This window comes from Panicum virgatum, chromosome 5N (genome assembly GCF_016808335.1).
Source record: "Panicum virgatum strain AP13 chromosome 5N, P.virgatum_v5, whole genome shotgun sequence".
Taxonomy (NCBI): domain Eukaryota; kingdom Viridiplantae; phylum Streptophyta; class Magnoliopsida; order Poales; family Poaceae; genus Panicum; species Panicum virgatum.
This window is the reverse complement of record NC_053149.1, coordinates 39,332,288-39,355,830: the sequence shown is the minus strand read 5'-3', so window position 1 is coordinate 39,355,830 and position 23,543 is coordinate 39,332,288. Positions and strand designations below refer to the sequence as shown.

Sequence of the window (23,543 nt, the reverse complement as noted above, 5' to 3'; positions counted from 1 at the left end):
CACACACGTGTCACTAGTTGTGTTCATCCGTGCACAATTTTTTTTTGATCAAATCCGTGCACAAAATCAGGTGAACGCGTTTTGGCTCAAATGATGGACATGAAAAAGGCAAACAAAAGACACGTGTCTGCCATGCCAATATCACAGTTGCGGAAACGAAGCAGGGCTTAAAAGAAAGATAATTTCCAGTTCATTCTATTTTGCTCATTCTGAGTCGACAAAAATGGGAGGAGAGCCACTATTATGCACCAAGGACTATTACAGAGCACACATGCGGCGGTGCAAGTGCAACGAATGTGGTTACATGCTTACTACACGCACACATGCGGCAATGAATCTGTTAGCTAACAATCTGTCCTACTATAGCTCTTCTGTTACCAAATCTCCACACCCGGTAGGTGCTCAGGTAGAAACAAAGATCAGGTTGACAGGCTCGTATATCATTTCCTAACCTGATTGTCGATCCATTTTTGGATCTGACTGAAGTCTCAAAAAACGGTCAGTTGTATCTGGCACTACGATTTTAGTGTGCTGCGAGAGTATCTCCACAAACTAACTGCCAACACCAGTGCGCCAGCAATGCCAACAAGAATCTGCAAGGAAGTGGGTTTCAGGCTCAGGATGCTGATTTCTTCACCACAAGCAAAAGGAGAGCAAGATGTCGGAAATAAATCAAAAGGTCGATTCAAACCTTAGCATCTCTGCTAACCCCACTAGAGCTCCAGCTAAGCATTGACTTCACTGACGCCCAACAGGATGACTTTGGCATAAGGATAACCACGGTGTATTGATTTCTGCAAGGGAAAGGTAGAACTCTTCGCAAGGCCGATTGCATCGTCTGCGGTGTCAAAGCCTCTCTAACCTTCATCCGTCCCTCCTCTTGGAACTGCACAAGAAAGAAACAAAAGAGCAACATTCAAACTATGAAATTCACAGTAAAACAAAAAAGTAGACTGCCAAAACAAGTCAACAGCATTGCTCATAATGCAGCTAGAAAGCTAAATATGGAACTGATGATTGCCTGATCGGCATTTTGCCGCCAACACTGAGAGTCAGCAAAAAATTGAATAAACAGATGCTATGGCACTGAACCATAAAAAAAGAAAATCAATATTACCGCAAAGGTGGATCCGACATCTCCAGAGAAAAGCCTTGATTGATAGCTCCGCAGAATTCGATCCAACCAGAAGTAATTCTCCTGCGATTTATAAAAATATGAAGTAATGACTACCTATGTGCATCAGCATTAATTTGAGCATTACAGATTCCACCAAACCTGTAATCCATTTTCATGAGCTCTTTGTTCAATTTCGAGGATGGTCAATACATCTTCTTCAGAAGGACCTTCAGCCTGTAGGTATGATATCTCCTCCAGAACAAAATCAACCTGAAAAAAATTCCGAGTTGGCAAAATCAAGCTGCTTATAAAAAAATTGGATATATGCTATTCAGAAAGGTGATTTTGGTGCGCAGACCAGTTTGGATGATATGTCTGGATCACATGAGAAATTCACACTTATATCTCCACGAACATCTCCACTTCTTGAAGGTTTGTTGCCACCCAAAAAGACAGCTACATTAACCGAGTAGATCTGCAGACATAAGGATATGTTTCAGGAAACCCAGATTCTGGATTCCAAGTCTAAGGAATGCCCAATCTGGATTTGCATATAAAAGAGATTCCAAACCTGTCCATATTTGAAGCGAAGTACTTGCATGATTTTTGTTTCCAGAAGTTTGCTAAGAAACCCAACATAGTGGATATCTTCCGTCTACACATACAGAACAAATGTTAAGATGGAGATACAGCACTTTATCAGCAACAAAGGCACTGTTTTAGTTGCTACTCACCATCATTGTGTTTTTTAGAACAACAGGAAATGCTAATTGCACGAAGCACTGTGCTTCAACCATCGGGCTGCGGACAACTTCTCTGAAAATAAGGTGGCACACACAGAGTAGGATTATCAGTAATCAAATGGATAATGCAGGGAAAAGAAAGAGATTGCTTGCTTTAGCTCCACATGTGGATGTCTGGCACAAACACATACAGATAAATCTTCCAAAGCATATCAATGCAAAACATAACATCTGCATACCTAATGATACTTGCTGGAAACTTGAATGGCAATCCTCTTAGATCATCACGACTAAGTGGTTGAGCAGCATCCTGTACTCTAGGTATCCCACCCTACAAAGACTCAAGTTAATTAATTAACTGTTGCTTGATTGTTTCAGAACAATAAGAAAAAAGGAGCAGGACATACCAAATACTGCAAAATCAGTGGAAGTGAGACAGCTGGGTCTATTTTTCCAACTATTACAACTGTAAAAGTTGATGGATCCTTGAAACAATTGTTGAAATATTCACATGCTCTGATTGGATCCACCTTCTTCAAGTCACTTATTCTAATTGGCTGCATTATATAACTCAAATGAACTTCCAGGATATGAAGCATTGAAACTGATTATTGTTCACCCAGTTAGGTACCTTAAAAAAGTATGAGTTCCCGTAATTTATTTCCCGAACACGATTCGCAAATGCAGTGTACGGATCCCGCTCTTGAGCATAGATTGCTTCCTCTGCCATTTGCATCACTATTTTTACTTCTTCCTCCCTTGGCTCCACATTTGTTGTAAATAGTTGATATACGAGCTGTGCCCAATAAAAATTAAGCATATGTCCACATTTTGAAAAACAACAAGTGATGTTGTTGCTATAGGTGAACTGTTTCTTCATTGCTGAATTGCGTACGACTACATATATCTAAGGATGCTTGAAACAGAAGCAAACCTGCAAAGCCGTCTCAAGGTCTGAAGGTGAGCAATCGCCTGAAAATGTTCTCATGTAGGCCCCCACTTTTGTACCAACTTCCGCTCTCTTGCCAGCAAGCATGTCCATCAAGACAGAAGGCCTGTAGCCAAAAGTGCCAATTTCTCCTGCTATGGTCGAACCCATTGAGCATGAAGTATACTCAGCTTCAGATAATTCTGACAGACCACCATAGGCAAAGCCAGTAAAAACAACCTGAAAATGGATAAGCATATAAATGCTTGAAACATCGCTAAACAACACAACAGAAGCAAAATGGTAAATGCAGCTCTCCAAAGAAAATGATAACGAACCATGGAAAAATTAGACTGGCACTTTAGTATGAAATGAGTTGGGGGGAGGACATATGAAATCTTCAAGGATGATTTAAAAGTTAGGTGCAATACAATACACAGATTAATTTCCTGAATCAGAGATGCTCGTTCACAAATAAATCCGAAAATACAGGTCAAAACAGTTAAAAGTTGCATGTAATACAATACACACATTAATTTCCTGTATCACAGATGCTCTTTCACAAGTAGACCAGTAAATACAGGCCAAAACAGTTAAATTAAAAGTAGCAGATGCAGTTCCTTAAACTAGAGAACAGAGAACTAGGTCAAGAAAATTGAAAAAGAAAGGTTAAATTGTTGGGTCTTAAAACAAAATGGATAAATTATTTTTTTCTCTTTTGCACGAGGTTCGCATGGTTATTAGATAATAATTTACTAAACTATTTCGTTCCAGTCTATATTGAATATTGCAAATGTTTTTTTAAATTTCACGTACATATCACTTGCTATTTTCTTTCACTAGCACATGATGAAAAAAGTGCCTCTAGAGCTTAAAGGAATAAGGAAATTTTGTAAGGTGCGGTAGAGCTTGCTTTTGTCAATATGCATAAATTTAGTTCTTACAAAGCAATTATTAAATGTGCAAATACACCTCCTGTGTCGTTTGAGAAAAAAAAAGTGCAAATACAGTAGATTCATGTGATTATGCTAGCCAAAAGTAGGAAAAAAAAACATGAAAGGCATCCTAAGGGCAGATAAAATTACTTCCCTTCCATCATCATAAGAAATCATGGGAAACTATATATTTCATGGCATTACCAAGGGAGTTTACTTCAGTGTGACAGAGAAAAACAACCCTAAACCCTAAACGCTTGTAAATCAACTTGTGTTGGCGAAATATTATCATTTGAACTTTAGAAATATCACAAGGCCAACGAATAGTTGTATTCCAAAGAATCCCAGAATATACCTAGAATTAATCTCCATCAAACCTATTCCTTGCAAGTGGCAAATTATAGTTGGTAGTAAAAAACAAAATAGTTATAGTGTGGCATGCAATTGACATTCGTGGTAGATGTTGGAGAAAATGTATTCCTTATGTCCACATCAGTGACTAAGTATTCCATAGAATAAAGATGAGAGTGTCCGGAACTACAAGACTGCAAAGTGATATAAAATTGATGGATACTACAAACCTGATCATCAAGAAAATCAGTATACTTGTAACAAATCCGCATGCCATTTGAAAGTATCATCTCAGTGGCACCTATCCCTGGGTGCTCCACCTTATCAATTATACTCCTGCAATGAATTTGGTAAGTACAATAGTAGCCATTAGTCACATACTAAAATGAAAGAATGATTTCAACACCGTTAGTCAAGATTTAAGAAGAGAAGATGGTATCTATAGATAATGAAGAAAATGGTGGACATAAGAATACCCTGGCTCTGGAGCTTCAGCAACTATTTCTTCTGGAATTTGCTCCTCATCCCATGGAGGAATAGATTTTTCTTCTTCCAGACTGTTGACTTTCAATACAACTGCTTTCAGATCCTCCAAAGAAGCGTGAGCTCGAGGCTCAACTATCTTGATAACACAACTGCTGGCTGTTGAAAAATTTTCTGCGAATTTTGCCACTTCCGCAGAAGAAATATCTGGTCGAAAGTAAACATATATAAATATGAGATGATTGGTAACACAACTAATGGTATGTAGATTAATAAGCAATTAAATAGTTATAAAGAGTTATGAGGGAGCAAGTAAAAGACATGAGAAATTTAACGCGTAAGCTCTTACATAAAGTGACACAGAGGTGTACTTACGGGGAAGAAGAGTCTTCTGTAACTGTGCTTCGTACTCAATCCCAACAACGGGCTCCTCACGAAGAAAATGCTGCAAGAAAAATACAAATGATAATAATGTGCTTAGAAGCTGTAGATGGAGATCATGAAATTTCATTTAAATAATATACAAACATGTGGAGTTAATACTAGCCTGATATTACTGAAGTCATATGAAAATAGAAATTCAGGAGCTGGTACATATTATGATTTGCAATATGAACTATGAAGTAAGATCTCAAGAGTAACTGGCATGCTAATGAAATAAATTTTAATGGTGTCAAATAGCTATAAGATTTCAAGAACCTGCAAAAACTCATCCCGTAAGCTGGTCGATTGCATTTGATCACGCTCCAAATATGCAGACTCCATCTCTGACATCATTAAGGCGCGTACAATGGATATCTCACGGTCAGAAAATCCATGGAGCCATATCCTAGCAACCTAAAGAAACATCTAGTCAGAAAGATATTCTTGAAACAAAATGCCACCTCGAAATTTGAGAAAGTGGTAGTCATGTAACAACCTTAAATTCAGATATCAACATTTAACAATTATTATTAAACACCTGCCAAACTACGTTGATGCAAACCAAGACTGGAATAGTTACACAACATCTAATCAGTTGATGGCATGGCGCACACTAGATTATTTGTTATTATTATTATACTACAACATAGGAAGGCTTTACAGTGAACAGACACTGCCCGTAAGGGACATTTCCTGTTTTCACTAGATATTGCATGGCTATCAAACATACCATCCGCTATAAGTCCTTAAGGAAACTTCTAAACTTTGAGAACCGATTTTCTACGTTCTTCAACTTTTGGGGCATTTACATTGAATGCCCATAAACTTGAATAAATGCACTATAGTAGAACACTAGATGTATCTTATTCTTTCAGAGATCAGGGTTCAAAAATTACCTCAAGAAGCATGGATTCAAGAGCTTCAACTGTTCCCCTTTCACGACAACTGGATGTCATAATATAAGCCTTCACTGGACGGACGAGACCATCTGCAGCTGAGGAGCAAGAGAAGTATGGAGGATCCTTTCTACGAGATATTTTGAAGAGCCTCTGGTTTAGTGCACAATGAAACATGGACTCTGCCAGTGAATCCTTGTAGTCCTTTACTGTTTTAATTTCACCAGCAGGCATCTTGCAGCTAATAACAACAGCTGACTGTTTTGTTACAAGGAAAATAAAACAGTTATTGTTGTTGAAAGTTTCTCTTAAAAGATACTAAATCTGTTTAAAAGACTATAAGATACCAACCCCTGCAGCTTCGGATTCCACAAAGCATGAAAAGCGAGGTTCCTCATGTGATGGAACCGGAAATTCTGGTATAACTGGTGGAGGGAGGGGAGCTGGGGCTTTCTGCCCAAAATGCTCCTTTATCAACTCAACGACAGCCTGCAATTAAGTCATGAAATATAAAGGAGCGTAAACATCATTGCAGAAACATACTTGTAGTTATATTGAGTGTGACAAGATACACAAAACCCAAACCTGTGTATCTGGGAAATCTCCCACAGCAAATACAGCCATATTGCTTAGATGGTACCACTTCTGGTAAAATCGCTTCACAGTTTCATGTGGAACAGTTCGAATCACCTTCTCAGTACCAATTGGCAGGCGTTCTGCATACTGGTACAGAGGAAATTAACAAGAAATACCGCATTCAGGAACTTACAACTCCAAACACAGCAACACAAAAGGCAGAAAAGGTAATCCAAATTAAATCTACACAGCAACACAAAAGACAGAAAGAGATAATCCAAATTTAAATCTATGGGACCAAACCCATGACAGCAAAATAAAAATCTCCAGTAACATAGAACCCTAGACAATTTGGAAGACGAGGAACGATGTTGTGTTCAATGGAGTTTCCCCTAGAATTTCCCAAGCTATCACACTTGCACTGGAAGAAACTGAGCTCTGGCAGTTAGCAGGGGCAAAGGGCTCAAGCAGGTTGGTCGCAGTTAGACCTGCTGGGCAGCAGGTTTAAGGTTGTTAGCGCGCCCCACCTAGCCAACCCGACCATAAAACCCAGGTGTTATAGTGGGAGGGGTGGGGCTTTTATCCATAGGCGTAGGGGGAATGATGGACTATGGATAAAAGCCCCCACCCCTCCCACTATAACACCTGGGTTTTATGGTCGGGTTGGCTAGGTGGGGCGCGCTAACAACAGAGTCGAGGTCCCGGGTTCGAACCCACCCGGCCACGCATTTCCGCTGCGCGATTTCCCCTGCGCCTCTCGTGTTATAGTGGGAGGGGTGGGGGCTTTTATCCATAGTCCATCAAAGGTGTAGGTGTCAAGATCGTTTTTATTTGGTTACACGGGTGCGCTTGTAAGCTAAGTGTGTGTCGGAGTGTGTGTGGGGTTTTGTATGGCTATTTTGGCCTTTCTCCTTCTCTCTTAATGCAATGATACACAACTCTCCTGCTTATTCGAGAGAGAAAAAAAGATCTATCCTATCGTGCACAGGAAGGATGCAATGGAACAAGTGATGTCGTCCCAGCTCACAGAACATTCCGTTTATGTGAAGAACTGAAGACAGAGACTAGTACCTTGGAACCTTCAAACAACAGTGCCCAGTGGGAGTCCTGCATCCTGCCCGTGGCATTGCGTCCGCCCCTGTACTCCTCCAGCACAGCACCCCTCTCTTTCTCCAAATCCTCTGCCGACACCCGGACCTTGTAAACACCATTCATTTCCAGGCATCAGTCAGTCATGAAACTCCTCAATAACCAGCCGGCATTGCATTGACAAAAACCAAACGAGAGCCCAAAACTGACCTCGGAGCTGAACTCTGCGAGGACAGAGATGGCCTGGGACAGCAGGCCTGGCTTGTCGACGGGCACAAGCAGCTCATAGATGGTCTCGTCCGATGAGGTGAGCGCGTTCTGGCAGGCGCCGAACTCGGCCCCGATGCTCTCGAGGAACTTGACGATGTCGTGGTTGGTGTACCTGGAAGTGGCGCTGAAGGCGAGGTGCTCGACGATGTGCGCCACCCCGCGCTCGTCCTCCTCCTCCACCACGGACCTGCGAGCCAGCCGCCGCGCACACCATCGCCGTCAGCAAACGCGCGAAGGGGATAAGAGAAGCAATGGGCAGCAGGGGGGTGACGGAGCAACGGAGGTGAGTAGCACTGACCCGACCTTGACGGCGAGCGAGAGCGCGGCGCGCATGCGCGGCTTTGGGTTGGAGCGGACGTAGTAGGTGAGGCCGTTGGCGAGGCGGCCGTAGGTTGCGCCGACGGGGTCGACGGGCAGGGGCTCGTCCATGGCGACGCTGACCAGCTTCAGCGACCGGAACCCGACCCCGCGCCGCAGCCCCCGGCCGGAGCCCCCCGCGCCGGGACCGCTGCCGGCCGGCGCGTCCGTCGGCGGCGGGAGCAGATCCATGGCCGCTGCTGCCGCGCTGCGGGAGGGAAGATGCGACTGTGCGAGGGAGGGACCGAGGGAAGGGAGGGGGGAGGCGGGCTTGGTGGGATCCGACGGCGTGCGGGCGCGGGTAGTGGTGGCCCCGGTACGTGACAGACTGGCAGCGCGGTGACGTCGGACGGGGTGGACGTGGCGCACCGTCACGGGCTCGCGGCACGGAGGAGGAGAGGTCGCGCTAGATTCGGTGGGCCGGACTGCGTGGCCGGTGTTGGGCCAAAAGTTGGAAAGCGTTAAAGCCGACGACGACTGGTCGCGACGTCATGCGGTCCGGCGGGCATGTGCCGTGTGCCGATCGGATCGGACCGGCCATCAGCTCAGTATTTTCTTGATCAAGGTTAAAAAACCGGCCTTTTATATTCACTTGGCTGATATATACAGCTAAAGATTACAAGAACACTTGAACTCCAAATTTCAAAATAAGAGTTACAAATATAAGACAGAAACCTATAAAACGAAGAAAGAAAACTAGAAGACTACACTTTGATCTTCTTCTTCGTTCACATTCTAGTCTTGCAACAAATCTTTACACAACACTAATCCAACACATCTCTCGTCTGCTTATAAACTTGATTACCAAATTGTTCCACATAGAAACCATATAAATAAGCTCTATTTAGACAATAAATTTAGATGAACGGGCGATGTCTCCAACGAGAACACAATGTTGAAGGTGCCACATCCGACATGCCGGAGTTAGATTCTTAGTCAGAGAAATACTGAGCATCCAGCTTGATATGATTAGCAGTCCATCGGTAATCGGAAATCGGTGCAGCGTCATCAACGAACAATGCCACAACCGGAGCAAAATAATTGGAAGGGAGTCCAATGGTAATTTGATAACAAACTACTAAGTTCGTTTTTCTCCAACAACTATTTTTTAGATGAACCAAATAAGGTTCCCTTATCGGAAAAAAATTGAAGCAAATTCCTTGTATGGCCCTAAAACAAATACTAATCCCTTCTATGACCCAAAAAATCTAGACTCCCTTCTATGGTCCTAATTTTATTTTACATTCCTTCTATGATCCCGCTGTGACCTTCGTTACATGAATTCCGTTAGAGTTTGTGGCTCAGCCCCTTGGACGAAGGTTTGGGATTAAAATACCCCTTGAAAAAGCTTGCTCGGCCCCCACCGTACCTAGCCCTCCTAATGGGTTGGAACCCGCACCATACCCAACCCCACCCAAAATTAATATATTTACATACCCAACCCCACCCAACCCAATTAGTTAATTTCTCAACTCTAACCAACCCGCCCCATTATAAGCGGGTAACCCATAAAAACCCATGGGTTCTACTATGCAGAGGAATTTAATGGTTCTACATTTAATGTGGGGACCACATATATGTCTAGCCACACTACTTTGCACAGAGTATCTGTCAGTCATATTGACTCATCTCTAAAAATTTCAGTCAATTTCGATAAAATTTTATAGTGTGAACGCGAGGTTTTAATTCCAGGGTCCGGCTCTTGATGTGGAGCCCACGTATAGTTCTAGCCACGCTATTTTGCACAGAGTAGCTGCCAGTCATACTGAGTCATCTCCAACAAATTTCAGTCAATTTCGATAAAATTTTATAGTGTGAACGCGAGATTTTAATTCTAGAGTCCGGCTCTTGATGTGGAGCCCACGTGTAGTTCTAGCCACGCTGCTTTGCACAGAGTAACTGCCAGTCGTACTGAGTCATCTCCAACAAATTTCAGTCAATTTCGATAAAATTTTATAGTGTGAACGCGAGGTTTTAATTCTAGGGTCCGGCTCTTGATGTGGAGCCCACGTGTAGTTCTAGCCACGCTGCTTTGCACAGAGTAGCTGCCAGTCGTACTGAGTCATCTCCAACAAATTTCAGTCAATTTCGATAAAATTTTGTAGTGTGAACACGATGTTTTAATTCCAGGGTCCGGCTCTTCATGTGGAGCTCACGTGTAGTTCTAGCCACGCTGCTTTGCACAGGGTAACTGCCAGTCGTACTGAGTCATCTCCAACAAATTTCAGTCAATTTCGATAAAATTTTATAGTGTGAACGCGAGATTTTAATTTTAGGGTCCGGCTCTTGATGTGGAGCCCACGTGTAGTTCTAGCCACACTGCTTTGCACAGAGTAGCTGCCAGTCGTACTGAGTCATCTCCAACAAATTTCAGTCAATTTCGATAAAATTTTATACTGTGAACGCGAGGTTTTAATTCCAGGGTCCGGCTCTTCATGTGGGGCCCACAGGTAGTTCTAGCCACACTGCTTTGCACAAAATAGCTGCCAGTCGTACTGAGTCATCTCCAACAAAATTCAGTCAATTTCGATAAAATTTTCTGATATAAACATGTGATTTTAATTTCAGAGTCCAGCTCTCACGTGGGACCCACATTTATATATAGTTATACTATTTTGTAAAAAATATCCATTTCAACCCACCCCAACCCGCCCCAACCCGCATTTATATAGAACCCGCCCCGACCCACCCCATTAACTAATACAACCCATTTTAAATCATCCAAACACACTCCATTTCAAAACCCACCCCATAAAACCCATTTCAACCCAACCCATGATCAGCCCTAACCGTACCTGTACTTATATCTTTATGTAAAGTGGTATTGACCTCCATGTCTTTAAAAAATTTACTCGCACCTATATGCTCAAATGTGAAGTTTTGTTTATCTCAGTGCCTTTCCGTCCACCTTCTGTTAGTTTTTAATGATGTAGAAGCTCTGACAGGGCGAACGGACCAAAGGTCCACTGGCTAGCGGCGGCAGTGGCCGCGCTGCCCGCCCGGGTTCGACGAATTTCCGGGTGCTCACCGGGGTTTATCCCCAGAGGGGTACCGGGTGCGTGTGTGTACAGGTGTGTGGTGTGTGTGCGTGTGTAAACTCCGGTAGGCGCGTCCTCGGATTTCTCGGCAGCCCATCTGCGTTGAGCGCGCGGTCAACGTGGGTGTCCATTTGAGTTCTTAAATGATTCCGCAGTGCTCTGGGTGCTTCAAAAAAAAAAACTTTGACAGGTGGTTCTAGAATTGGAAATGACCATATTACCCCTTATCCCAAAGTCTCGTTCCTCACCCGTGACTCGTTCCTCCGCCTCACCGACCGCCCCAAACCTCTCTGCCCCGCCCCCGCCCCGAAACCCTGCCCCCCGCCGCCGGCCACCAGTTCGCCGGCCACCGCCGCCGGCAGCAGATCTCCGGCCACCCCACGCGCCGGGCCGCAGCCGCCGGGGCGCAGGGGCGAGCGGCCACCCGCGCGGGGCGCAGGGCCTGCTCGGCCACCCATGCGCCAGGCCACAGGGGTTGCGCGGCCACCCGAGCGGCGCTGGTCAGGGGCCGGCGCGGCCTCCCAAGCCCCAGGCCAAAGCACAAGAAGCTGAGCGTGCCAAGTTCATTGTTGAGAAGGTTGAGAAAGACAAGCGAAGTGCGATCATCAGGGCTCAGGTTAGTAGCTAATCCATTCCTGTGCAAGCATGTTCTTGGTCTGACAGTATGTCCTTTGGGATGTTAATATTAGTTCTCACACTGAAAGTCTATTGACAGTGTTTTTTTGTATCTTTGTAGTTGAATATGTACCATTGCATTAGTTTTCACCCTGAATCTGAAATCACTCTGTTTGTGACTTGCACTTGAAAAGGGTGAGGCTAAGAGTGCAGAGCTGATTGGTCAAGCCATTGCCAAGTACCCTGCTTTCCTCGCTCTGAGACAGATTGAAGCTGCAAGGGAGATCTCTCACACCATGGCGAGCTCAAACAACAGGGTGTTCCTTGATTCCAATGACCTTTTGCTTGGACTCCAGCATCTGAATGTTAGCGGCAACCAAAAGAAGTGAAGTGATCATCCAGTCCCAAGTCACTGTGGAAGAGTTTAAGAGGAAGTATTTTTTATATAGTTTTGGTCGATGGTTTATCTGATCCAGAACCAGAATGCGCTTGCGGATGAACAAAGTCGCCCCTTGTTACTGCAACTTTTGGATGTATCTACATTTTTCTGTGCAAATCACTGGTTCACTGGGGGAAATTTAGTGCGGAATGATTTTGTTTCTGGAATATGATCCGTTAGTCTGTTTGGTTATGGGGGTTTTGCGTTCAGCGCAATTGCGTATTACCATATGTTTCTTTGTGTAAGCCACATATGACGTGGATATGAATCAATGAGCTGGCTGCTGATGTCAAGCTCGTCACAATCAATGAGCTGGCTATTTTTATTTATTTATTTATTTACTTACATTTCTCTTCTTACTGCTGTTATATTTGGAATAAAAAATATTGCTCAAGCTAACCCCCTTCACGGACACTACTGCATCACAGACTCCTTTTTCGTGGAGTGAGCACTGTTTTTCTTTTTATTTTCAGAGTTTTTTATTTTCATTACATCTGAAATTAAAAACAACAAAAAAAATGTTATATGGTCGGACGCCTACCCTTCCAGCACCTGCATCGGGTCCTCCAAGGGTATACAGGTTAACATTAATTTTCTCTTAAGAGCATACAAGTTAACAATTTTTGGGAAACACCTTCTCCATATAAGGGCAAGATTGTCTTTTTCCATCTCCGTTAGATACCGTTAGTGCTCATTCCATCCAAAAGGGCACTGAGGTAAACAAAACTTGGCGTCTGGGCATAGAGGTGCGAGTAAATTTTTTAGGGGTATAGAGGTCAGGAGGTCTTTACATAAGGATATACAGGTCAAAGACTCCCGTACCCATTTGATCCCAAACCGCTACCACGAGCTGTGCCGTAGCCCCCCCCCCCCCAAAGTGGCTTCCCCCCAGTTTCATAATGTCATGCTGTTACCAACATCATACATATTAGATATGATTTGTACATTGGGTCAGATTATCTGCTCTCTATGAAATCTCAATATCTATTGTTTTTGCCAGGAGTGTTTTGGTATTTTCACACCTACTTAATTAAGAGATAATGGAGAAATAACGGCAGAATCATAAAAGGGATGTAAAATAAAATCAGAACCATAGGAGGGAGTCTAAATTTTTGAGGGTCCTAGAAGGAATTAGCATTTGTTATAAGGCCATACAAGGAATTGCCCCCAAAAATTGAGGCCGCCGGTTCCCATTTTCCTGTCCAACTAATGGTTTTAGTCCCATCTTTTATATACTTTCTCTGCCTCACTGTCCGGCTGGCCAGACAAGCTTGGTGTGCTCCCGATTTGATGAGCTTTTGGTTCTACTATATAACCCTCCAAGGCTGCAAACCTGACTCTTGATCGTAAGCTTCGAACGCAATAGAAACTTAGGGAAAGTTTGGGCGTGGCGGCTCCTATGCGGTTTTCACAAACTAGTTACACACTACACATCTAGCGTAACTATTGCAACCAAACAACCTTGTATAGTGGACGTCACCTAATATTTTCTTATACTTAATTCAACATTCTACGAACTCTATGTCAACATTTTAAGCATATTTTACAAATAATTTAACAATAATCACACTCTGAGCATATAGGATATGTTAGTTCAACATTTTACGGAAATCAGTTATGTATAAATGATCGGCTTAAGGGATGAGGTATGCATGGTTGGTTGGTTGGTTTGCTCGTCACCTTATTTTAGCTATCTATCTACTGTTGCACGGATCTCAAATACATGTAATCAAATAAAGTTGGAAAAAATCTGTTTTTCCTTCCTTAACTATCGCAAAAGTCTGATTTTCACCTCTCAACTACAAAATCGGGTATCCAGCCTCCTCCAACTATCAAAAATATTTGTTTTACCTCCCTTTACGATTTTACAAGCGATTTTTACATTTTTAATAGATTTTCTTCCTTCTCTTTTTTTCACTCAATTGAGGTAGCAAATATGGATAAAAACATCATAAAAATTGGCGATTTTGGAACTTTTAAAGTTGAAACTCAAACAAAATTTGAAATTTTGAAGAAATAAATAATTCAAACTTCATTGAATTTTTAAAACATCAAGATGAGCCCCATCTTTTGATTAAATTTGAACTGTGTGATACATATTAGAGGTGCATCATTAGCTAATCTTTGCAAGTGTAGGTTATATAGCAAAATTTAAATTTCTTAGGAAGGGTCAAATTTAAGCTAAATTTGATCTTTTTTTATTTATTTTTATAGAAATTGAAATCTACTCAATCATTTGCATATTTGATGGATACATATGCAAATTCTTGAGTATATTTTAAATTATGTGAAAATAAATTAGAAGTATAAAATTTGGCTTAAATTTTACCCTTCATAATAAATTTCAAATTTTGCTACAGAACCTATGCTCACAAAAATCTTGTGATATACCTCTAATATGTGTCACATAGTTCAATTTTTTTTAAAGACGGAGCTCGCCTTGAAAATTCGATGAATTTTGAATTCTTTCTTTCCTTAAAATTTAAGTTTTAAATTCAGATTTCAACTTTGTAAAATTATATTCTTTATACACTCCTCTACCACTATGACAATTTAATGATTTTTGAATCATGTTTGCTACCTCAATTGAGTGAAAAATATATAAGGGACAAAATTCTTTGAAAGAAATGTAAAACCATTTGTAAAACTACCAAGAGAAGTAAAACAAACGGTTTTAATAGTTGGTGGGGCTGGATATTTGATTTTGCAGTTGATGGAGAAAAATTAGACTTTTGTGATAGTTGAGGGAGTGAAAGTAGATTTTTTTATAGGTTTTCAGTCCACGGAATCTGTAAAGCCCAGCAGGCCGCAAGATGGGCCCGTTGTTCTTGTCTACACCAACGGCCCACCGCACTGTCCAGCTGCCCCATCCTCTATACGCTGCTGCTAAGCCAGCCTCGACGGCGACGACTCGCCGGTGCGCCCTCGCGGCAAGCAAGCAGCGCGCGCACACGCTGCATAGTTCCGTGACAGAAGGAACATCTCAGCTCAGCGCAGCCGGCACCAGGCATGCTCCCAGCGCTCCTCGGCGGCTACGTGGCCGCCTACCCGCCGCCGCCTCTACCACCCGCAACAGCAGCAGCCCCGAGCTCAAGCGCGCGCCTTCCGGCTCCCTTCCCCGCTCGAGTCAGACACGCGTCTCGCCTCGTCGCGCGACGGTGCACTTCGGGGGTGGGAGCGGGGGAGGCGGTGAGCGCGTCAGCCGTCGCGGAGGGCGACGACGAGTACGAAGCGGAGCTCCAGGAGGAAGGGTTCCCGAGGTGGGAGGGCGGCGGCGGCGGCGGCGGAGAGGAGGAGGACTACGACCATGACCCGGAGATCGGGGACATTATGGGGGACTACTTCGACGACCCCAAGAAGGCCCAGACCCGCGTCGGTGTCCCCTGCCTTCTCGTGTCCCTTCTTCCTCTCGTCCTCTGATGAATGAATGGCTTTCCCCGCCTGATTATCGGTTGAATAATTTGGTGCCTCGTGCCGTTTCGCAGATGGAGGAGAGGATAAGGAAGAAGCGCCACAAGATCGTGCAGGCCAAGACCGGCTCGCCCAATCCCATGAAGGTCGTCTTTAACAAGTAATGTGCTTCTCCGATGCTGCCAGATATGTGTCCAAAATGCAATTAGCTAGCTTGCTCGTTTATAGTGTGCAGTTCGACCTGATAATCAGTCTCCAAATGTTGCTTTACGAAATTGGCCTCCTAACTTTTAATGTTAATTTCGACAATATATTATTGTCTATAACTACAAATCATGATCTTATGAGAACATTTCCAAGTAACAAAGTTTGAATCTCAAGTGCCTTATAATGACCAATGCAGGAGCAAAACTTGATAATCGACACCCATTTGGTGATCTTCCTTATTTGTTTAATGGATTTGGATTTGTGCTTGTTTCCTGTTCTAGATTTGACTTCTCCAATTCATATATATGGTTCGAGTTCTACAATGCTCTGTTGCCGAAAGATGCTACCTTAATTTCTGATGTGAGTTCTCGCTCTCTATTTTTTACACCATAGAGAAGTATTGATCATACTATAAAGAAAATATAGTATGTATCAGAACTATACACATATTGAATCAAGATGTTGCAACTTCTCTTTTTTATCATGCTTGCAGGCTCTACGTTCTTGGCATATAGTTGGGCGCCTTGGTGGCTGCAATTCTATGAATATGCAGGTCAATTTGCTGCACCAGATGTACTCGTCACTTTTTTAATGTTATTTTGGACAACCTTCTTTTATCTTGTCATGTCCTTCACATATAATAAGGAAACAGAGTGGATGATACTAGTCAGGATAACATAACCCAGCTATTAGTAAGAATGTAAAAAACTGACCTCTGTTGTTTTCTTCAAAAATTTGGCAGCTTAAATGCTTTATCGAACTTCTATGCTTTGCGCAATGGGACATAAAAAGTATTTGTTTATTTTACAGTTGTCGCAGTTGCCTTTAGATTGCAAAAGGCCGACTTATGATGCTCTTGAAGGAGCTAACGTCACTCCGACGTCCTTTTACAACATTGGTGATCTTGAGATTCAAGATAATCTAGCACGAGTATGGTATGTACTATTTTTCTTCTAAGCAGCCTTCACAAACTGTAGACTGTAACCTTTTTATGTGGCCATGTGAATTATCATAACTTAAACCCTTAAAAAAAATTATCATAACTTATTGAACAAGGATGCTGCTTTGTTTCCTGGTCTTCTAATTCTTGATTAGTACCATCTGTTCTCACATCATTGTGGATTATAAACATTAACTGTTTGTTTTGCAAACTTATGAAAAATACCATAACATGCAAAACAGAGCACTCACGACATAAATTCGATCGATGTGGGTTTAATCATGACAAACCATCTTTATGTGATTTAGGAATTTGTGGTGCAATAAGCCTGCTGGACCACTTTGACTGAAAAAATAATGTCTTACCATTTAAGACTAGTATGTTGCAATTGTATGGCTTTCTAGAAACCTGTAACTCTTTGTCTCTTTCTATGCAATTTTACGTGTTTGCACCATGTACTGAAACACTGTGATACCATATTTGCTCAGGCATGTTTGGTCATGTTCCATATTTCCTCTTCAGCCAATCATCCTCTTTCAGACAATTTTTTGTTCCATACCTAAAATATTGCAAATATATATACCTGTTCAAGTTATAATCACACTCATCACCCATGACTCTTTATTTTCACCTTATATTACACAGGGTTGACATTGGTATTCATGAGCCATTGCTTTTGGACATCCTGCTTAATGCTTTAACAACCATAAGTTCAGAGTAAGAACCAGACTTTTGAATTGTCAATATTTTTGTAATTTACCATGTACAATGTGATTTTCTGCTCATCAGGATCTGGTTTCTAACATATGGTGCACTTGCATGTTTATATTTTCTTCTCATTTTCTGTTTTACACCCCTAAAAGTTGAAATCCGTGGATGTGGCATATCTTGAGTTCTTTGCACATGTACAAGTGGGCTGGTAACGTATCATGGCCCTAGTGCTTTCTTCACAATCCAACCTGGCCCTTATATTTTTTTAGCTCAAAATTGTATAAAATAAGAGCCCGACCCTTTCTCTAGGCTAAATATTTAGGCCCTTTACTTCCTTCACAATGCAACCTGGCCCTTATATTTTTTAGCTCAAAATTGTATAAAATAAGAGCCTGACCCTTTCTCTAGGCTAAATATTTAGGTCCTTTACCACCCCTATGTACGAGGGGGACCAGCTTTCATGACCTTTCTCGCCCGGGCTCCGGTTGAGCTCTTCTTAGTGAAACTAGAACATTAGGCGCACGATGTGCGCCCTACCATTTAAGCAAGCAATTAAACATAAGTATATCGAAAGTAATGAAATGTGACAACTGGCATGCATGGTATATGATAATAATTCAACACAAAATCACAGCATATAGTAATAATACATCATTAATATGCTAACATTTGAGCAGTGCGGTACACTATGCATAATAGGTGTCTATCCGGCATTGTAGTGTTTAAATAAGCAGTCAGGATGCAGCTTGCCTGCAACATTATGCACTGTTTTAGTCAGGTACAAGTTTTACATATCACATCATGTCGAATTGTAGGAACAATCCACGGGTTCATGACTTAGTGCTAAGGAAGATGGATAAAAATAATACAATCACAATAGGTACTCTGTTTTTAGATCACTGCCTACTATTTTCTTCTCTAAATGCAAGACGATAGTAAAAAGTAGCTGTTGTTTTCATGGTCGTTTAGAGGCAAAGTTTAATAGTGCTAGTTGCTCTTGTCACACATATATGATCGGAATGACGAACTGGGAAGCAGGTTCATGAGCATATCCAGCATGCTGGCCGGCACTCGTTGCTGTGCTCGAGCTCGAGCTCGAGCTCGACCAGGACCATGTTGCTGCGCCGCCCTCTCGCCATCACCCGGGACCAACCCACCACGAGGCACGCCCATGGCCTTGCCTGCCCACCGCTCCAGGCCGCACCCAAACATGGTCACCTGCAGCAAATTTGGCAACGACGGTCACAGAGCCAAAAGGAAATTCCAAATCCACGACCTTTTTATTGGTACAAGGAGCAAGGTACCAATCGAAAAGGCAAAATCGTTTAACTGATCCCCTCACAACAATGATGCACGTATTGAAGACAAATATAACAGGCAGTGTAGTGGAATTCAGCACAATGCCATCAAATGCTTCACTGTTTATCCAAAAAGGGGCAAGGCATAGACCACTGCAATAATTATTGTGTATAAATGTAAGTCACTGAATTAGTGAAACGATTTTGAATACAGTCAAACCATATTTATATCAAGTTATTGACCAAAGACACTGTGTGGTGTTCAGATATATGGTTCAAGTTAATATTTCATAGAAATTATCAATACTATCCAAAAAAAATATTTTGATATATGATAAAAAAATGTAGCGGTCAATTTGGAATCATAATTACTTAGAAAAGTACAAAAATTCTCATCTCTTAACTGGCGGAAGTATTCTGATATTATTCCAAGCGTGTAGTTTTCACATGAACATCACATACCAAATTTGACCATCTTGAGAAAATCATGCATGTTTCCTAGTCTGGTATTTTTTTTGCTTCAACACAGGCACGGGAGTTCCTCTCAAAATTGTGCAATCTCAACCAAACACAGATTTTTGCCAAAATTGGGAATGTTGAGGTATTTTTAAAGATAGTACTTCTACATCATTAGCCAACTATAAGTTGTAATTTGTTTTACCATATCTGCTCCAAATTTCATGGGAGGGCTTGAACCATTTTGATGAAATACTGGTAGAGGTAGATGATATCATTCTATCAAGAGGAAACCTTGGAATCAATCTTCCACCTGAGAAGGTTGGCTACCTCGACTAAAATTTTAGCATTCCAGAGAACCTCAATTTAGACAGATGCTAGTATTTGAGTGAAGATTAGTATTGAGTTCATGCACCACCTGGTAAAGCCTTAGGCAATTTAGCCAATAATACACCCTCTCACATCTGGGCTCCAAACCTGCTAAGTTTCATACCTATCTGTTTACCCAGAATCTAAACCTGTTGATGAAAGATAGACAATTAACATGAACTTAAAACGTTTCAACTCATGATTCATTTTCTTCCATTCCCAAATTAAATCCTTGGAGCAAAGGAAGAAGCAGGCTTGAGTAGATCTGTGACAACAAAGATCTGGAACCTGAATCCTAGAAACGGAAGGGGAGAGGAGGATGGACAGACAGGGAGCAACGGAGATTGGGAGGAGGAGGATGCTCACTGGAGGACGGCAACACAGGCTGCTGTTGCAGTGTTACCAGGGGAGGAGAAAACGCGGGGTCCATGAGCTGTGGCCAATGCGAAGCTGTCGCGGCGGCGGAGGAGGTGCTGAGCATGGGGCCGCGGCTGCGGCCGCAGCGGAGGAGGGGGTGCCGAGCGCGCTGGCCCGAGACTCTGGCCTTGACGGCGCGGTGTGTGTGTGTGTGTGGGGGGGGTGTCGTGCACGCGATGGAGGAGGGGTTGCTGAGTGCACGGGCCCGCGGCTTGGGCCCCGGCGGTGCGGCGGAGGGGTGCCGAGTCCAGGGGCGCATCTCGCGGCGGAGGCGGCGCGAGGAGGAAGAGGGCGGCTAGGCAGCGGCCCGCTCTCCCACGGTGCGCAGCGGGGCGTGGCCTTTGCCACGGGGAGCTGGGGAGTGGTTGAGCGCGGGATTGCACGGCGGAGTGGGCAAGCCCCTACCGCTCCGCGTGCCCGCGGCGGGGCCGCACCGCCTCCTGGTTGCGAAGGGGGACGAGCGCCGCCTGTTCGAGCTGTCCGTGCGCTCGCGCAGCGCGGCCAGCCTCGCCATGTCGGTGCTGTGCGTCCGGACGGTAGCCGCCGCCGGGGCCGGCCCGTGGCCAGGAGGAGAGCAGGAGCGGGCGGATCTGGATCCAGCGGAGCGGGCGCGGCGACGGAGAGTAGGAGTGGCTCCCGCTACCTCGCACGCACGCCGGCAGCCCCGCGGCCACCCTTGCTCGTGCGCCGCCCGGCCATGCGCCTGACCTCGCCAGCGCGGCGGAGGAGGGGCTGCCGAGCGCACGGCGGAGGCGGCGCTGTGGAGGAAGGGCCGAGCGCGCGGGCCCATGGCTCGTGGCCCGGCTGTGCGGCGGAGGAGGCCCTGTGCCGCGGCAGAGGAGGGTGTGTCGAGAGTGGGGGGGCACAGCTCCGGCGGAGGAGGAAGAGCGCGGTGGCGGGGAGCCGGGGAGGAGAGGAAGGGAGGCGGCGGCGGGCAGGAGCGGGGAGCCAGGAGGAGAGGAGGGGGTTAGGGTTCCGCTGTGCGGGAGGGGCCAAATGAAAAATGGCTCGCGGGTGTTTTCTGTAAAGATAGCAGGACTATCGATTTTTCTCTTCTTCTCATCGAAATAAACATTAGTTTGGGGGTTTATATGGAAAATAAATGAATCTGAGTACTGTACCGTCAGGATGAACTGGGTTTTGTTGTGATTTTGAGAAAATTGAAGGGCTTTTATGTAAAAACGACCGAGCCTCGCGCAGGTTGACACGCGTCCAATTTTTCGCGTGGAGTGCGGAGGGAGCAGCAAACCAGGGTAGGTTTTAACCATTCCGATAGGTGGGAGCAGTTTTTCTCCCACCGGCCTTTTTTTTTTTGAGTCCTCTGCAACCCATCCCACAGAAATACATGAATACAGAATTTACACTTTTCTTCTGTTTGGAGGAGGAACAAACTGAACCTTTCTTCCCTTTTGCGGTGAAAGAAACTTAACTTTTAATTTTATCTAAAGGGAAGTAGTAACTACTGATTTGGAAAGTGATGTTAATGGAGTGTGAATGTAATCCTTGCTCGAAAGCCGTTCCTGTAGTTGGGCATGTTTTGCTTGTGGGGCTATCTAAAAGCATTGCATGCCATTAAGGAGGAACCTACACTTTTTTATTAAGTATCATGACTTGAAAACTGTTGTTACTCTTGAAAAACAGTATATCAGCTGCCTCTTAATGCCTTCTTTGGATTAGTTAGAGGGGTTATCTTCCAACGACACTGCTTACAGTATTCAATCATGTTATAAACAATTTATTATCATATTCCTGTGCAGAATAATAGAATCCTCACCCTGTTTATGTTTGATTTTCTACAGTCATGTTGGTATTAAGCAAGTACAGTTTGGAGGGTCAGAGTTGGTGAACTGGAATGAGGACTTGAAAACAGAAGAAGTTGGATATAGCGTCCGCAAAATCTAAAATATCACAATCCTGAGATTTGCAGAAGCATTACCATTTTAGCTACAGTGCAAATGCAACAACTGGTCCGAGAACATAATATGCCACACAAATGCTTCAGCCACCCTGATCCTGCAAATGAGAAGAAAAATGGTGTCAGCGCCATGCATGAGAAGTTGATGTCCAAATATATTAACTTCCTCTTGAAAAGGGGTTGCCATCCTTGCAGGACTCTGCTAGCTGCACATCATTTGTAATCCTTTTGGGTACACGTAATCTCATAGGTTCTCTAATGTCCAACGTGCGGCTCTGACACTAGCTGTGTAAGAGAAAACTTGTAAAATTATGTTTTCTTTGGCTAGTGATAATCATGAACCATGATTGAACAATTGCTAAATATGTTTGCTTAGCGTTAGTGGTAGCCTGATGTCTTACTTAGACCAAGTTTGGCGTGACCTGTTGCTTTAGTCTGTAGGCACAAATTCTTCTTCTCGTTGCATTAGCAAGTTCGCCATTAATGTTACAACAGATGGGCTTTGCTTGTTGCGTTCAATTATAAATTGAACTTTTTTCCTGCTAGAATTGTAATAAGTACCTTAAATTCAAACATGTAAAAGGCTGTTAAGAATTTCCTTGCTTAATGCGAAGAACTTTTTATGACAGTGTGTAAGCTTTCATTCAGTTGGAAATCTTGTACGGACTAGGATTTTATCCATTTCAGGGTTATCCTGCCTGTGCCCGGATCTTTCTATTTCTACCTCGCGGGGCTAGTGCGCATGCGTATTTGCGCTAGCTGATTATATTTCTTCTTCTCGTCTTGGTGAAATTTTAAGTAGTTTTTCATTTTGCCCGGCTTAGCGACTTTGCCTGGAATTTGATGTCTGGTTGGAACCCGGTGCTCCCTACAACGCCTACATCCTTAGTGAATACTCCCTCCGGGCCCTTTCTAAATAGGATGTGAGTTTATGAAATAGCAAATATGAAATAATGTATTGTGGTGCAAGTTTCATCCATGACTTCATTTATATTTTGGTAATATGACACTCTTGTAAACAACAAAATGGAACCACCAATTGGGATTAGCCTAAAACCCATCAAGAATTAGTAACCATGCATACATGGTTTTTATCTAGATAAAACCTATTTCATCTCTCTCCTTATTAATCTAATACCTTGAAATAGCCTAATTTCCATAGAGCAGTGGCGGAGGATGCGGTGGAGGCAGCGGAGCGCGCAAATTAAAGAGAGGCAACGAGCAGGTGCTTGCCCCTAGTGCGCCACTGTCTCTTCCACTTGCAGCTGTCATTGGTGGTACACGAAGCAGATGGAGATGGACGGCGGGGGTATAGCTGCAAGGAAGGTGGGAATATAGTAACTGTAGCAACTAGCAAGCCCACTCCACAGCTTTGACACCTCTTGAGACCCACTTGATCCCTCTCCCTCTCAGAACATGGATGCCACATATCAGAAACATTTGCATTCGTTTCGCAAAAAAGACTTTTGCGTTAAGTATGACAATCAAAATAAAGAACCTTATGTAAGTAAGCTAATCAAAATAAGAATCTAGCGCCTCTACCTCATAACTTCTTGTTT

At 43.5% G+C, this 23,543-nt stretch overlaps 3 protein-coding genes and 1 long non-coding RNA gene across 4 annotated transcripts; 3 read left to right on the top strand and 1 right to left on the bottom strand.

The window, feature by feature from the left end:
- Positions 1-167: 167 nt before the first annotated feature.
- Positions 168-8,414, bottom strand: LOC120672609 (zinc protease PQQL-like). The gene is made up of 21 exons (XM_039953104.1): positions 8,110-8,414; positions 7,752-7,998; positions 7,524-7,649; positions 6,462-6,599; positions 6,228-6,365; positions 5,877-6,134; positions 5,257-5,394; positions 4,933-5,002; positions 4,551-4,764; positions 4,305-4,410; positions 2,795-3,028; positions 2,492-2,656; positions 2,268-2,417; positions 2,100-2,191; positions 1,852-1,933; positions 1,689-1,772; positions 1,476-1,592; positions 1,277-1,387; positions 1,118-1,198; positions 692-886; positions 168-593 (listed from the first exon to the last, which is right to left on the bottom strand). The coding sequence occupies exons 1-21, from the start codon at positions 8,358-8,360 to the stop codon at positions 516-518; spliced, it is 3,075 nt and encodes a 1,024-aa protein (XP_039809038.1). The 5' UTR covers positions 8,361-8,414; the 3' UTR covers positions 168-515.
- On the top strand, positions 6,793-7,409 carry LOC120672611. Its single transcript, XR_005674215.1, has 2 exons — positions 6,793-6,961; positions 7,259-7,409. It is a non-coding gene; the product is annotated as an uncharacterized LOC120672611 (long non-coding RNA).
- Positions 8,415-11,414: 3,000 nt separating the features above from the next.
- Positions 11,415-12,597, top strand: LOC120674795 (protein enabled homolog). The gene is made up of 2 exons (XM_039955915.1): positions 11,415-11,822; positions 12,016-12,597. Exons 1-2 carry the CDS (start codon positions 11,415-11,417, stop codon positions 12,208-12,210), a joined length of 603 nt encoding a protein of 200 aa, XP_039811849.1. The 3' UTR covers positions 12,211-12,597.
- Positions 12,598-15,163: 2,566 nt separating this feature from the next.
- LOC120673409 lies at positions 15,164-22,371 on the top strand. Its single transcript, XM_039954227.1, has 7 exons — positions 15,164-15,632; positions 15,746-15,831; positions 16,160-16,238; positions 16,372-16,431; positions 16,689-16,813; positions 17,464-17,535; positions 21,869-22,371. Exons 1-7 carry the CDS (start codon positions 15,270-15,272, stop codon positions 21,969-21,971), a joined length of 888 nt encoding a protein of 295 aa, XP_039810161.1. The 5' UTR covers positions 15,164-15,269; the 3' UTR covers positions 21,972-22,371.
- The last annotated feature ends 1,172 nt before the right edge of the window (positions 22,372-23,543 follow it).